This window comes from Hypomesus nipponensis, chromosome 15 (assembly GCF_054491055.1).
Source record: "Hypomesus nipponensis isolate SF chromosome 15, ASM5449105v1, whole genome shotgun sequence".
In the NCBI taxonomy this organism is placed as follows: domain Eukaryota; kingdom Metazoa; phylum Chordata; class Actinopteri; order Osmeriformes; family Osmeridae; genus Hypomesus; species Hypomesus nipponensis.
In genome coordinates, this window is record NC_140375.1 from 10,816,051 (window position 1) to 10,829,067 (window position 13,017).

Below are 13,017 nucleotides of genomic sequence, written 5' to 3' on the forward strand. Positions count from 1 at the left end.
TTTGTTTGATCAAATGCAACAAGTCAGATGGGAGGTAAACCAAATCATTGGAAAATAAACTTTTTTAGAGTTTTTTATAAAAGTCTGTCCATCCTATGTATAATTTAATTCAAATGTGACTTTGAGTCATTAAGCTCAGTCAGCGGACTGTATTGCTATATTCAGGGAGAGATGTTCCGCCTTATTTATTTCAACAACTTCTTATCTGTGTGAAAAAGACAAACAAATGCAAGCCCACTTCCAAAACTGTGGCTTGTTTGCTAAAACACACCCTTTATTTATCAGTTTTCACAAGAGTGCAAAAAAAACACACACAGCCGCACACACACACACTCCAAACCGCCAGAATACCCTTATCTGAGCAGGAAGCAGGGCATTAAATATAAGATAAACTTCAACAGCTTCCGATATCAACCAGGGCACAAACCTGGCACTGACACTTAACTTCCTGGCTTTCCAGCATCTGGATGCATCAAAGTGACATTTCCCACCTACTGCCAAGACGCACACAGGAAAGCATGGGTGAAACATAAACATTAAAGAGTGTAAAGAGAGAATGATGAAACATGGAAAGCCTCATAAAACAGCTCATAGTCCATTAGAGCACAGAAGGTCACTGTATTTTCTTTACAGTAAATACCTTGGGTCAAGATACTTTTTTGGCCATTCCAAAGCCCATTGAACTGACTAACTGTTCTGTGGACAGAGTGAGAGTTATTATACAGACGCCAAAGGCTGAGATTCCTGCAGGAGGTTTAATAAAAGGGAGAAAATGCATGTTAGAGACAACCAAAAGTAAGTGAGCTTGAATCAATAGTTCTGGTCGATCCTGAAACCTCTTTAGTATAATTGCCACATCAACATTATATGTAGGACGTTTTTGATTAGCAGACCCACCTACACAAGAATGTGTCTTCTTGACAGGGACCCCGGTGATGAGAGTGTGCATGGGATGCAGGTTATCACTTTAAGGACCTGAGGTAAGTGGAATAACTTACATGTTGGGCCTCCCTGCGCAGGCCCTCAGTGTTCCTCAACCAGCAGCGGCTCAGCTCACTCAGCTCCAGGATCGGCTGCACCTTCAGCCTCACCGTATCCCCAGACTGACGGATCATCTCCACAATCTCATCCCGACTCTTATTCTCCACATTACGGTGGTTGATCTCCACCAGACGATCCCCGGGGACCAGGCCTAGAGCCAGGTCCTTGGTCCCCGCACCAGGCTCAGCAAAGTGGACCACGCGCCGGTAAACCCCGCCGTCAGCTCCGCGATCCAGCATGGTGGTTCGGCGCAGAGAGAAGCCAAAGTCACCAGTGTTACGCCGTTGGAGTTCCAGCTCCCTGGTTTCTGGTGCAGTCGGCGGGACGACAGCTGGAAGCCGGAGGTTCGCAGGGAAGGTCTTGTCCACAACCTCTGGGATACGGACCTTTTTGGCGGGGGCTGCCACTGGCTGTTGCTGAAGGCTGTGCTTGCGTTGAGGGTCAAAGACTTTGTCCTCCACCTGTGGGGAAGGAGCTGCAGAGTTTTGGCCCGAGGGTGTGGAGCCTTCGGATGGACTCTCCTCCTTACTCCTCTGGGAGAAAGAAAAGCGCTTCATGATCTGGCCCATCTGCGAGTTCTGCTTGGCCAGTGAGCCATAGTGGGCCACGCGATCACGCACCGAACCGTGGTGGCCGTCTGGACCAACTTCGCCCTTCAGGTCGTCGGTGGAGCTGGCCGCACTTAGCTGGTCGGCATCCAACACCATGCTGCTGCGATTGCTCAGGCCGTCAGACTCTATGTCAGTCAGACTAAGCTCATGGCTGCTGGCTACCTTGATAGGAATGGGGTTTGAGATCTCCAGCTTGTTCTTGGACTCCCGCTTGGCTTCTCTCTTGAGGTTGAAGAAGCCGCGGCGCATGCTCATCTCCTCCAAGCTGCGTAGCTCAGCAGCTGACATGCGCTCCTTCTTGTCTTTCTTGTCCTTCTTCTCGGTCTTCTCCTTCCTGCTTCCATCCCTCTCTTTGTCCTTTTTGATCAGGTTGAACATGATGGTGGTGCAATGCTCCACTCAGTGTAGCCCACCAGATTGGCTTCTATTTCCTCACACCAAAGGGATTTTTCCATACAGAGACAGAGATCCAGTTTTTGGGTCCAATCTTTTTTCAATCCAATGGAGGAGTTATGCTGCCACTTCTTTGAACGCCCTGGGTACAGAAACAGTACATTTACACAATCAAGATATCTGGCATGGTGACACAATAAAGCACTTGTAATAGTAATCATAATATAATGGATCCTACCAATGTTTATGAATGGGAGAGCAGAATAAACTAACATAGAAAAATACTAAATAAACACCACTATCATTACTCAAGCCCCTCAGCATACCAAGCAATGCATTAGTAAGACAACATAGAAAATATATTGCATATCACAACTGTGGAAACACTTAAATGAGCATTGAAAACAATAAAACATTCCTGACTCCAATTTAAAGCTGTGCATTGTCAAAACCTCAAAAGTCTGTGAAGATTGATGGCCACATAGCTAAAACAGACATTACAGCAGCATAAAAGGGCAGATAGACCGAATCCCTAAAATCTGCAAGTCCTTTTCTACCACAGCAGAACTACTCAAACACCACCCTCGCCACCTCCACAGGATAGCAAAGCAGCCCAAATAACCATACACCCAACAATTATAGCTGAGTGGTAAATGATTTTCTGTCACTCACATTCAATAGTAGTAGGCTACCCTTGGTATCGGCAAATTCAATATTATCAAAGAAAGACAAAATGGTGCTTCCTCAGTCAAGAGTCTCAGTCCATGGCATATGAAACGTCATTAATTCCATGTGAAGTAGTGTACTGCCAAACTTTTGAACATATTTTAAAATTTGAATTCCAAATGGACTGAGAGCAGAGCTAGAGAGAGTATTTAGTGAAAAGTAAAATTTGCCTCTAGTAGTCCTGTGTCAAAGATCAAGCTTTCAAATTAATTTGATCCCAACCAGTAGAGACACCACAGCATCTTATCAATCTCCATCGGTACGGGGCCAGGTTCATCCACACCACATGAAGGCAGAAAGCCAGGCCTTTTTAGGACCAACCTTTTTAAAGTTTGGACTCCATGGCAATATGATCCAGAAGAAATTATTTCTTGCCACTACCATTTTGAGGTTCATCTCTCTAAAATGTACTGAAAAACATAGTCCAACTGTCTAGGTGTTACACAGCTGCATACTTGACTACTTGAACTTGCAGTCTGAATTTGCTTGACATTTCAAAGGTTATTTGAGCATATTAACCATTCCATGATAACAGTTGATGATCACTGGGATGTTATGGCTCTGAACTTTTGCAATCAACTGGTACAAAGTGAAGAGAGCACAACCACATGTTTACTGTTGCCAATGTTTTCATTAAGTACCGTTGGCGAAAGGGAGAAATGCTAGTAGGCTATAGCCTGTGTAGAAAAGTCGTTTTAATCATTACAAGATAGGTGGCTATCTATTTAGCTAAAACGTCTAATTGCACACGTCCAATTGTAAATTGGGCTTCATAATTTTCTACAGATTCTTTCCAACCACTGTGGACTGGGTAGGGGACAGGGACAAAAAAAAGAAAAGACAGCCATCTAGCATGCTAGCTTTTTATCAGAGGTTGAATGAGAACTGACCAACTCCACTCTGGCTATTCACATCACTGCAGTGTGTATGTAGAATTGCAGTGGAAAAAAAGCTTCTGAATTGCAAAGCTACGGGTCTCGGTGTCGTACAGTAGACTAGTTGGTAGCAAGCCAGGTGACCAGGCAAGCCTCTGTTCTTTGAAAATCGTAGGTCGCTAGCCAACTAGCTAGCTTGTTAGCTCAAATCTGATTTGGGATTGCTGATTTTCCAGTGTCTGCTAAATGGTTAGTGGGCTAGCTAACTAAATCGCATAACAAGCAACCACTTAAAATGTTCCCGTACACATGCATCACTAAGTCCTCTAGCAAAATCTGTATATTTGTGAGATGATGGAATGCTTACCGTTTTCAGTTACCCTCTGTGCTGTTTCTGACACACCGGTGGGGTTTTGTTTTAGAGCTGTGATGGGTGCAGCTTGCGCTATGAGAAAAACCATAGAAAGCAGCTGCGCTGACTGTGATTAGCTGGCTAGTCTCATCGTCACTAGTAGGAGCTATCGAAGCTAGTTGAACGCTGCTTCCTGCTGGCCAAATCTATCTATTGCAGATGCTGGCCGATTCAATTTACTGTTTGCTTCAATGGGCGACATTACTTATACCGGTGTACAGATTAAGATAAATATTTAGCTTTAAGCTTTTTTTGTTTTGATGATGGTCTAGTTAGTGTATAGACTAGCATAGATGCCTACCCTGCATAGGTTAGAACAGTTTAATGAATGTATGTAGCTCACTTTGGAAACCCTAGCCTACACTTGAGCACACGCGTTGCCTAGTTACATCGTCAGCAACAAATGTGAGGCTCTTAAAAAACCTTGACATCAGTGAGTGCCAGAAGCCAGAAATCATAAGGTGAGTCGCTGTAATAACAAATTTGTCTATTTGAACAGAAGACAATTAGGATAACAATTATTTTGTAACAATAGGCTATCTAATTTAATAGAACCGTATTCCTTCAATTAAATTCCGTTGCAAAGGGATTAAATAAATTCAAATTACAGCACAACCCAACTCCAATTAGGCTGTGTAGGCTACATACAACAGTAGGTACGATGCTGTTTGAAGAACAGTAGACAGATAGTGATGTAACAGGTGTAGTAGGCTAGGCTACAAACTGTACTGTAAACTTATATTTAGCAACTGGGCTGTGCGTTACATTATAAAATATTCAAAGGCAAGCTTTTTCTATCAATATCGTTCTCCAATATCGTTCTCCTTCTAATGTTGCTAGCCTAGGTTACAGGCCAATCACTGAATAAATATATGCAATGATAATACCTCAGTTGTCTGTTAACATGACACTTTTACTTGTGTTTAGCCGATGATTTATTTATTATTTGTGGAATACGCCTTTCACCTTTTTTTCGTCTTTTGTCATCCAAATTGTTTTAAAACTGTTGCAGTAGCTCAAGGCCCATTGCCTGCTGGGACTAACAACACCTCAGTGCAACTTTCTTGGACCTCGGACTCCAGTTTACTCCGTAGAGATGCACCCTGGTCAAAATGTAATCAATCCTGTGCCTCCTCTGGTACCTGTGATTATGCCTGCCCCTTACAGACCCCCAAATTGCCCGATTGGTCTTGAATACTTGACTCAGATAGACCAGCTTCTGATCCATCAGAATGTTCAAATTGCTGAAATTGTTCTCAACTTGGAAACTCACAATTCTTATACTGTAAAGAACAGTGTAGGACAACAGGTGTTTGCGGTGGCAGAAGAGAATGACTGGTGCACACTAATGTTCTGCGGCCCGGAAAGACCTTTCACCCTTCATATCAAGGACAATCTTGGACAGGAAGTGGTGACAGTCACACGTCCCCTGAGGTGCAGCCTTTGCTGCTTCCCTTGCTGCTTACAAGAGCTGGAGGTACAGAGCCCTCCTGGTTGTCCAATAGCGTACATAATACAGGAATGTCATGTTTATCTGCCTAAATTCATCATACTAAATGAGAGGAGGGAGCCCCAACTTCGGATCCAAGGACCGCTTATGGCCTGCAGCTGGTGGGGAGACATCACCTTTGAGGTGAAGTCCCTGGATGAGTCAGTGGTGGTTGGACAGATAAGCAAGCAGTGGTCTGGATTTATACAGGAAGCTTTCACTGACACAGACAATTTTGGAATATCTTTTCCCATGGATCTGGACGTCAAGGTCAAAGCTTCTCTGCTTGGTGCCTGCTTTCTCATCGATTTCATGTTTTTTGAGAAACAGAAGGGATCAAATGGTTAGGTTACTGATGTATTTGTCCACTAAATATTTAAATGTGTTGTTTTTAGTTGTTTGGGTTAAGGTTAGTTGTTTTTTATTCATTTATTTAGTCTATTAATATTGCAGAAGATTAGGAAATAGATCAGGCAGGGGCGAATCTAGGTTCCCACTTTTGGGGGGGCTAAGCCCCAAGATAAAATCTATTATTTTTCCTGTGACCCAGCAAAACTGGGGGAGTCTGGGGGCATGTTCCCCCAGAATTTTGATTAATTTTTGATATCCTTTTAAATAGTGTAATCTAGTGGGTTTTAGGACATTTAGATTTAGATTTAAAATATGAAGAAAAAAAATATTTATATGTTTAGTTTTTTTTTGGGGGGGGGGCTAATGAAACTTTTGTAGGGCTAGATACACCCATGAAATCAGGCATACTCTGCCCTCAAGCATATTCAGCATGCGCTCTTACTGGCAGACTTTGTAAATACCGCAGAATTTATAATTGGGCGCACTTTAAGCGTATCCTCCCATCTTTTTGGGTGGAACTCCCACTTTCCCCAAGACCCTCCCACTTTCCCCATGACCCTCCCACAAACGTATATTGTAAGCGCAACTTGCCTGTTCTCGCTCATGTGGTAGGCAATCTGCGATTTTACCCATGTGCGCCCTGTTTGTAAATAGCCTGTATCGGTTAAATCCTCTTTGAAACAATTAACGTCTGAAAACAGGCGCAAACGGCTTGATAAATGTAGTCCTGAGTGCCTATGACTGCAAATCAGTGGCGGATGTAAGGGGTAGCAGACGTTTTTATCCAAAGCGACATCCAAGAGAGAGCTTTACAAAATTGCATAGGTCACTGATCATAACAACGAGATAGCCCAAACATTGCGGGTAGCCAAAACATGAAGCATGCTTTGTAAAAAACAAATTAGTCCCAAAGGGAAGAACCATAAGAGCATGTAGTTAAACACGTGACAATTAAACAACATAAACCTCAATCTTCCCATGGAAAAATATTATTTGTACATCACAGAATTTTTTTTATTTTAGCCCTGACTGCCTGCCAACCAACCACAGGTAGAAATTAAAACATAACATAGGTCAAAGTGACATCTCCGCCTACTTCCAGAACATCAATCTGTTGGAGATGGGGGTGACGATGTTTGTAGGTGTTAGTCTGATTCCCATTGACTATAATCCTGAAGAACTGAGCCTCACAATAAATTAACACCTGAAAAGACAATGCAAGCCATATCATGCAATGTTACATTATTTTTAAGTAAATCTTGCATTGTAAATATATCCCTTTTATGAGTGTGGGTAAGTACCGTGAAGGGCTGGCCTCTGTGGAAAGGCATCCCACCACATCTCTCTTCTTGTCCATATTGGTCTCTCAGCTTGCTGTTACGCACCACAACATTCTCATTGAAACGGGGATTATAGTGCAGTGCAATGCCTGAGTTAAAGCCCAGGTTAATGTGGAACCTAGGTAAACAAAGGCAGGGTTCATATCAAAAACATGTACAGTTACACAGTCATGAGACCTTTTTCAAGCGATCACTAACAGGAGTTTGTTTACTTCTTTGCAATGACATGTAACAGTTTATTCAGATCAATTTCTTACATTCAAACATCCGTACGACATGTTGCAGTACTATATATTGCATAAAACTAGACATACATTTCTACAATGTATTATTTAAATCAAGCAAGACAGACCTTTCGGCATTGGAGCTAGCCATTCCCTGGATATTGATAGTCCGGCCAGGATGAAGTCCACCATTAATGATGGTCTTGTATGGGACAACCTGAATCCAAATGGAACAACAGTGACTGACAGTCCTGTGTGATGGTAGTTAAAGACTAAGTTAACACCAAAACCTCTTTTTAGAGTTAAAACATACCTGGCTAAATACATCAATCCTCAATTCATCAAACACATCAATCAAACAATTCTTTGCAGAAGGTTTATTTTGTATAATTTATGATAAATCCTAGATCTTTTTGCCCATACTGATGAAAATCTTTAGTATGATGTGTGACGTAGGGTACCCATTCGGGGTACCGTTTTCTCATCACAGGGATGTGTTGTGTACAATAATTGGCTGTGTTCATGTTGTTACATCTGACACGCCCTAATTCCCATTTGGTCTCCCTAATCTGCCGTATCTCCTAGCGTAGCTTTGTAAGTGGAGACAGGTGTGCAGGAGACTGTGCTGATCCCACAAGCTGTATCATGTTCCAATTAACACCTCCATAAGTACCCAGTCCTATCACTGCCTCTGTGTTTTTTTTGTCCATGTTTTCTAGCCGCTTGTGAGCCTTGTCTGAAACTCTAAGTTATTCTGTCACAGTTCTGTCCTCTCTGGTCCCTGTCTCCAGTCCCTAGACTTGGTCTCTGGTCCCTGTCTGTAAAGATGTATGCTTACATGGTTCAGTAAATATTACATTATTAAATCAATACCTGAGTCAAAGTTTAGTGCTTACACTACTAGAGTCAAGTTATAATCAGTTATAATCTTCTCCTCCTGCAAACAGTTTCATATGCAAATGATTGGTGGTTTTCATAGAACAATATCAATTTACATATCCTTGTTGTGCTGGAAATCCTGGTTGAGGAGCGAATCCTGGGTGAGGGGGGAATCCTGGTTGGGCAGGATAACCTGGTAGGGCAGGAAAACCTGGTTGGGCAGGAAATCCTGTCTGGCCAGGAAATCCTGTCTGGGCAGGAAATACTGGCTGGCCAGGAAATCCTGTCTGGGCAGGAAATCCAGGAAATGCTGGTTGTGGAGGAAAGTAGGGCTACGGTAACAAAAGAAAAAAAGATAAGATCATTCTAAACCTTCATTCCAAGGCTTTCTGTTTCAACAGGATTGTCCTGTATTTACTTACAGATGGCAATATAAACTATGAAGCAGTGCATTTAAAATAATGTTAAAGTAATCATAGACCATGTAATAAAAGCATACATTTATCAATGCTATAACTCACTGCAGGGTTTTGGAAGGCAATAGAGGTCACTTCCACATTCCCCCCAACTGAAATGGTGTCCACTGCATTGAAGGGGATGCGATGTCGGTAATCCATAATATGGCATCCATTGGCATTCAACTAAGGAAAGAGAGGAAGACCATGAGTCCAACATTGACCTGAGGACAGTGAACGAGTCATCTAACCCTTGTGCTATTTGTAACCATTCATTCAGCTACATCTCCCCATTACTTTTTGTTTATATATGTATATATTAATAGTTTCATAGCTTAATTACAATATCAGTTACTTCCTTGCATTCATCCGTTTGGTTTAGTTACTAAATGTTTCTTTGGAGGAAAACAAACACTCGAATGTATACATTATTGCATTATTACAATACAAGTGTCATTTTACATGCAAAAAGTGCATCTTAAAAGACTGCATTATTGATTTTTTTTATTATTAAAGCTAATTAGTCTTGGAAGGGGGGGGGGGGCTCTAAGGGAAAGGTTAGCTTTGATAGCCAGTGGTCACTAAGGAAAACTGTAAATGAAGGAGTTGTGTGGAAACCTTTGTCCTTTGATGGGAGACCAGCATGGGGCTGAAGTTGAGAATCTACAGAAGGCTACTGATTAAATGCCACAATTACTTTTATTTAGCTACAAAATGAAACACCCCAAACTGGATATAAGATAATCATTGGGTCACCAAGGGGTTTTACTTGCCAGAGAAGTGGCTGATGAGCAAGACTACAACCATTCTGGTAAAAAAGGAAGTAGTCATGAAGGGAAAATGGAAAACTGTAACCTGGTATGAATCACGTTGGACTGTAATAATGAAGGTGAAACTGGAACCAGGGTTGAAAGGTGAGTTCTGCTTCCGCTCTTCCTTCCCCCATGAAGACAGCTGGAAAGTGTTGGTGACAATGTATCCAGGGCAGCTGTCATACCGAGGGTTAAAATGAAGGGCAATGTTTGCCCCTGATCTAGAACCACACTGTAAATTGACGTGGAACCTGGGATAGAAAGAGGTAAACAGATACATACAATAAAAGAGAGGCATTGGAAGACTATGTGCCATACTGCCTTGAGTCTATTTAACCTTTCAATCTTGGCGACTTTCTATGCATACATGGCCACATGTAAGTACAGTTTGTTATTATGCTGCTACTCAATAATCAGGGGCATTGTTAGACATAAAACTCTACTGGGGCACAGGCCCCTATACATATCCCTTTTTTCTAGGCTAGAAACTCCCCTTGCTTAACCCACTATACACAGTTCAGGAACGCAAGTTTTGAAAGGGACATCAATAGTTAATGCGAGAGCGCACATTTTTTTCGCATTCCTTTGAGCGCAAATAGGCCTACTATTTTTTTGAGCTTCATGTAATATTGTTTTTATGTTTTAGTCAAAATAAGATAATTGGTAGGCCTATCATTTACAAACTTTCTTTAGTTTTGTAATGTTTTCTTAGCCTATCAATTCTGACTTGTGTGCCGAGTCTGACACCTGTGTACGTGCTGTGGCTATTTGGCAAGCTCAGAAGAGCGGCTGACATGGAGTTCTGCAGGCATCGGTTTGTGTTTTTGGTCAAACTGCTTCAATTTTATAAGCGTTGATTGGGATACTGCGTTGATTTCGGGATTATCAATCTAAATGAATTCATTGACTAATAAAGTAAATTGTTAAAACTCAAACTTTTTATTTTACTGGGGCACGGCAGATTTTTACTGGGGCACGTGTCGGGCTAAAAGGGTCTGACGACGCACCTGTCAATACTGAAAACGGAAATTCCCAAAGTAGCAGAAATGTGCAAGATGTGTCGCTAGGGAAGGCGAACAATCGCTTAATCGAGCAAAGTCCCTATTTTGGCAACACTTATCACATGCTGCCTCAAAGTGCCTCCCTAAGAACCATGTGATTGTGTACACGCCTGCCCCATGATGAATCACAACTCACATAACGGGAAACAAGACTTACCAGATAAAGAGGTACCATTTTCTTTGTCTTTGTGTTTGACGAAATCAAAAATGCACGTATGGGCTACATTGTAGTCTACATCAGTTTTCAAGTCACAGCAAAGCCTATTTTCGCCTTCTTATCTCGGATCGAGACATTTTAACTATACAGTTGGCGAAAAACGACAACTATTACGAGCCTACTTTTATTTTCTATGAACATGAGTATCCCGAGTAGCCCAACCAAATAGACTTAAGTAGGCACCACCAAATTCGGCATTTAGCCTACCTCTCAGCCCTAGGCAAAATTCGACCACTAATAGTTATGGTTTTCCCTTCTTGCAAGCCACCTTGGATGGAGCCAGCAAATGGAATGCTCTAAAAGAAATGGATAATGATCATTTCAATGGACAATCATTTAATGATATGAATTGCAATAAACAATTAACTACACAGCTAACGTTTAAACTTTAGTCGATCTGACTTAAGTTCAAGCTTATTGCGATATGCTACAAATGTTTCAAGATTGCGTAGGCAATGAAATGGTTTGATTGAGGGCTGCAAACGATCAGCCATGATCTCATTTTAAAGGTATGAAATATTTTCTTACCGGGTTGTAAAACGGTTCCTGGTTATAAAATGCCATTTCACTTAATGTCGGTTCAAGTCGTCAACACTAAAATCAAGATTGGAAAGTTAATGCTGTACTGATGGTTTCATTTACTCTTTTCTGTGGTCAGCGCTCGAGATAAATTGCAAAACAACTAACTTTCCGTTTCGTTTTTTTACATTGTATTGAGGAAGGAGTGTTGAAATCAGGAAGTGGGTGAAAAGGCCATACAATTGGTTAAATATTTGGACACTGTGCGCTATTACTGCTACATTAAACAGGAAAACCAATTTTGCAATATTTGCCTTTTTGCTGGATGGAGCCAGTGGTAGAGATGGACTGAAAGCATAATGATAATTTTCAAGAGTGATAAGACCATTAATCATATGTACTCAATTAATGATATCCACTCTTCATGAAAACCTTTTTAAATGTTAAGGTTTTGGTTATTAAATTGAGGTAGGCTGCAAGTTCTTACCAGTGACAAGATAGCAGTAATTAGATTAGAGGCCAAGGCTACTTTACATAGGTCAGGGGTGACATGATCAGCATACATTGCTGTTTAGCTGTAGCATTTTAATACATTATGTTTGTAAAATGGTTGCTGTTAATGCCAGTTCACTTGAATTCTGTCGTCTTTACTCAAATTAGGATGCTTTACAGTTTTTCACAATTGTTAACACACGTTTCTCAAAACAACAACGTCTTTCTCAAAACTGCACATACAAAACTGAAAACCTCACACACAAAATGCTAAACCTGACACTCCCTTTGCAAGAGGACTCTTTGCCATCAAATATCTCACCTGTTCACAAAATGGAACTCGCGTTCTCATTTGGTACACACAGCCATATTTTCAAATGACACACACATACCATTCATAACAGTACACACAAAAAGCATTTGCTGCACACTAACAAGCATTCACAGCACACACTAGTGCAAAATTGAAAACAATTCTCAAAATGGAACACACCATATGAATGACTGACTCTGGAGAATGAGCCATTTCAACTTTTGTAAGATGTCTCAGTGTAGGCCAAATCTTTTCATAGTCAAACATAAAACAGCACACATATGCAGCAAAAAAAGTTGTATTTTTTGAACAGTACAGTACAGTCAGCGGGCCTGCTCAACCCATTGCAGCACACAAAGTGATGTTCCCACCACGCTCAGCGGGGACCTCAACAATGGTGCGCTGGCCAATGACATTTCTGCCCCGGCGCCTCCTCTTCACCAGGTTGAATCCAACCTCATCCATGAATATGTATTCATGTATTCATATAGATCATTAGCTGTGTCATGATCCTGGATCTGCTGGAACAGACAGCATGATAATGCAAGTTACTGTATAGTATGGACATAGATGGGTCAACACAGTGGGGTACAGTGAGACACATTACAGGTGCAATACATGCATGTGTCAGTGCTGAATGTATGGGACTTATAAACTCTTGCCGTAACTCCTTGATGTGTTCCGGTCAAATAGGACCCTGTACACTTGTTTCATCCGCATGGCATTCCTGTGGAGAACAGGGTACAGTGTAGAGAGGGTAACGGTCTGGATGTTTCTGAATGTGTCATGGTCGTGGTTCTCTTTCAG

At 41.6% G+C, this 13,017-nt stretch overlaps 2 protein-coding genes and 1 pseudogene across 4 annotated transcripts; 1 reads left to right on the forward strand and 2 right to left on the reverse strand.

The window, feature by feature from the left end:
* Positions 1-238: 238 nt before the first annotated feature.
* Positions 239-4,432, reverse strand: LOC146257471 (unconventional myosin-XVIIIa-like). The gene is made up of 3 exons (XM_084673817.1): positions 4,014-4,432; positions 999-2,187; positions 239-744 (listed from the first exon to the last, which is right to left on the reverse strand). The coding sequence occupies exons 2-3, from the start codon at positions 2,028-2,030 to the stop codon at positions 718-720; spliced, it is 1,059 nt and encodes a 352-aa protein (XP_084529943.1). The 5' UTR covers positions 2,031-2,187; positions 4,014-4,432; the 3' UTR covers positions 239-717.
* LOC146257472 (phospholipid scramblase 2 pseudogene) lies at positions 4,403-6,746 on the forward strand (annotated as a pseudogene). Of its 2 annotated transcripts, none has more exons than XR_014729898.1 (2): positions 4,403-4,519; positions 5,071-6,746. The product of XR_014729898.1 is annotated as a phospholipid scramblase 2 pseudogene, transcript variant X1 (transcript). The 2 variants fall into 2 exon arrangements; XR_014729899.1 differs by having other exon boundaries at positions 4,468-4,519; positions 5,074-6,746.
* A 141-nt stretch (positions 6,747-6,887) lies between these two features.
* Positions 6,888-11,573, reverse strand: LOC146257473 (galectin-9-like). Its single transcript, XM_084673816.1, has 8 exons — positions 11,415-11,573; positions 11,094-11,182; positions 9,652-9,859; positions 8,863-8,982; positions 8,458-8,673; positions 7,591-7,679; positions 7,200-7,356; positions 6,888-7,102 (listed from the first exon to the last, which is right to left on the reverse strand). The coding sequence occupies exons 1-8, from the start codon at positions 11,448-11,450 to the stop codon at positions 6,956-6,958; spliced, it is 1,062 nt and encodes a 353-aa protein (XP_084529942.1). The 5' UTR covers positions 11,451-11,573; the 3' UTR covers positions 6,888-6,955.
* Between the last annotated feature and the right edge of the window lie 1,444 nt (positions 11,574-13,017).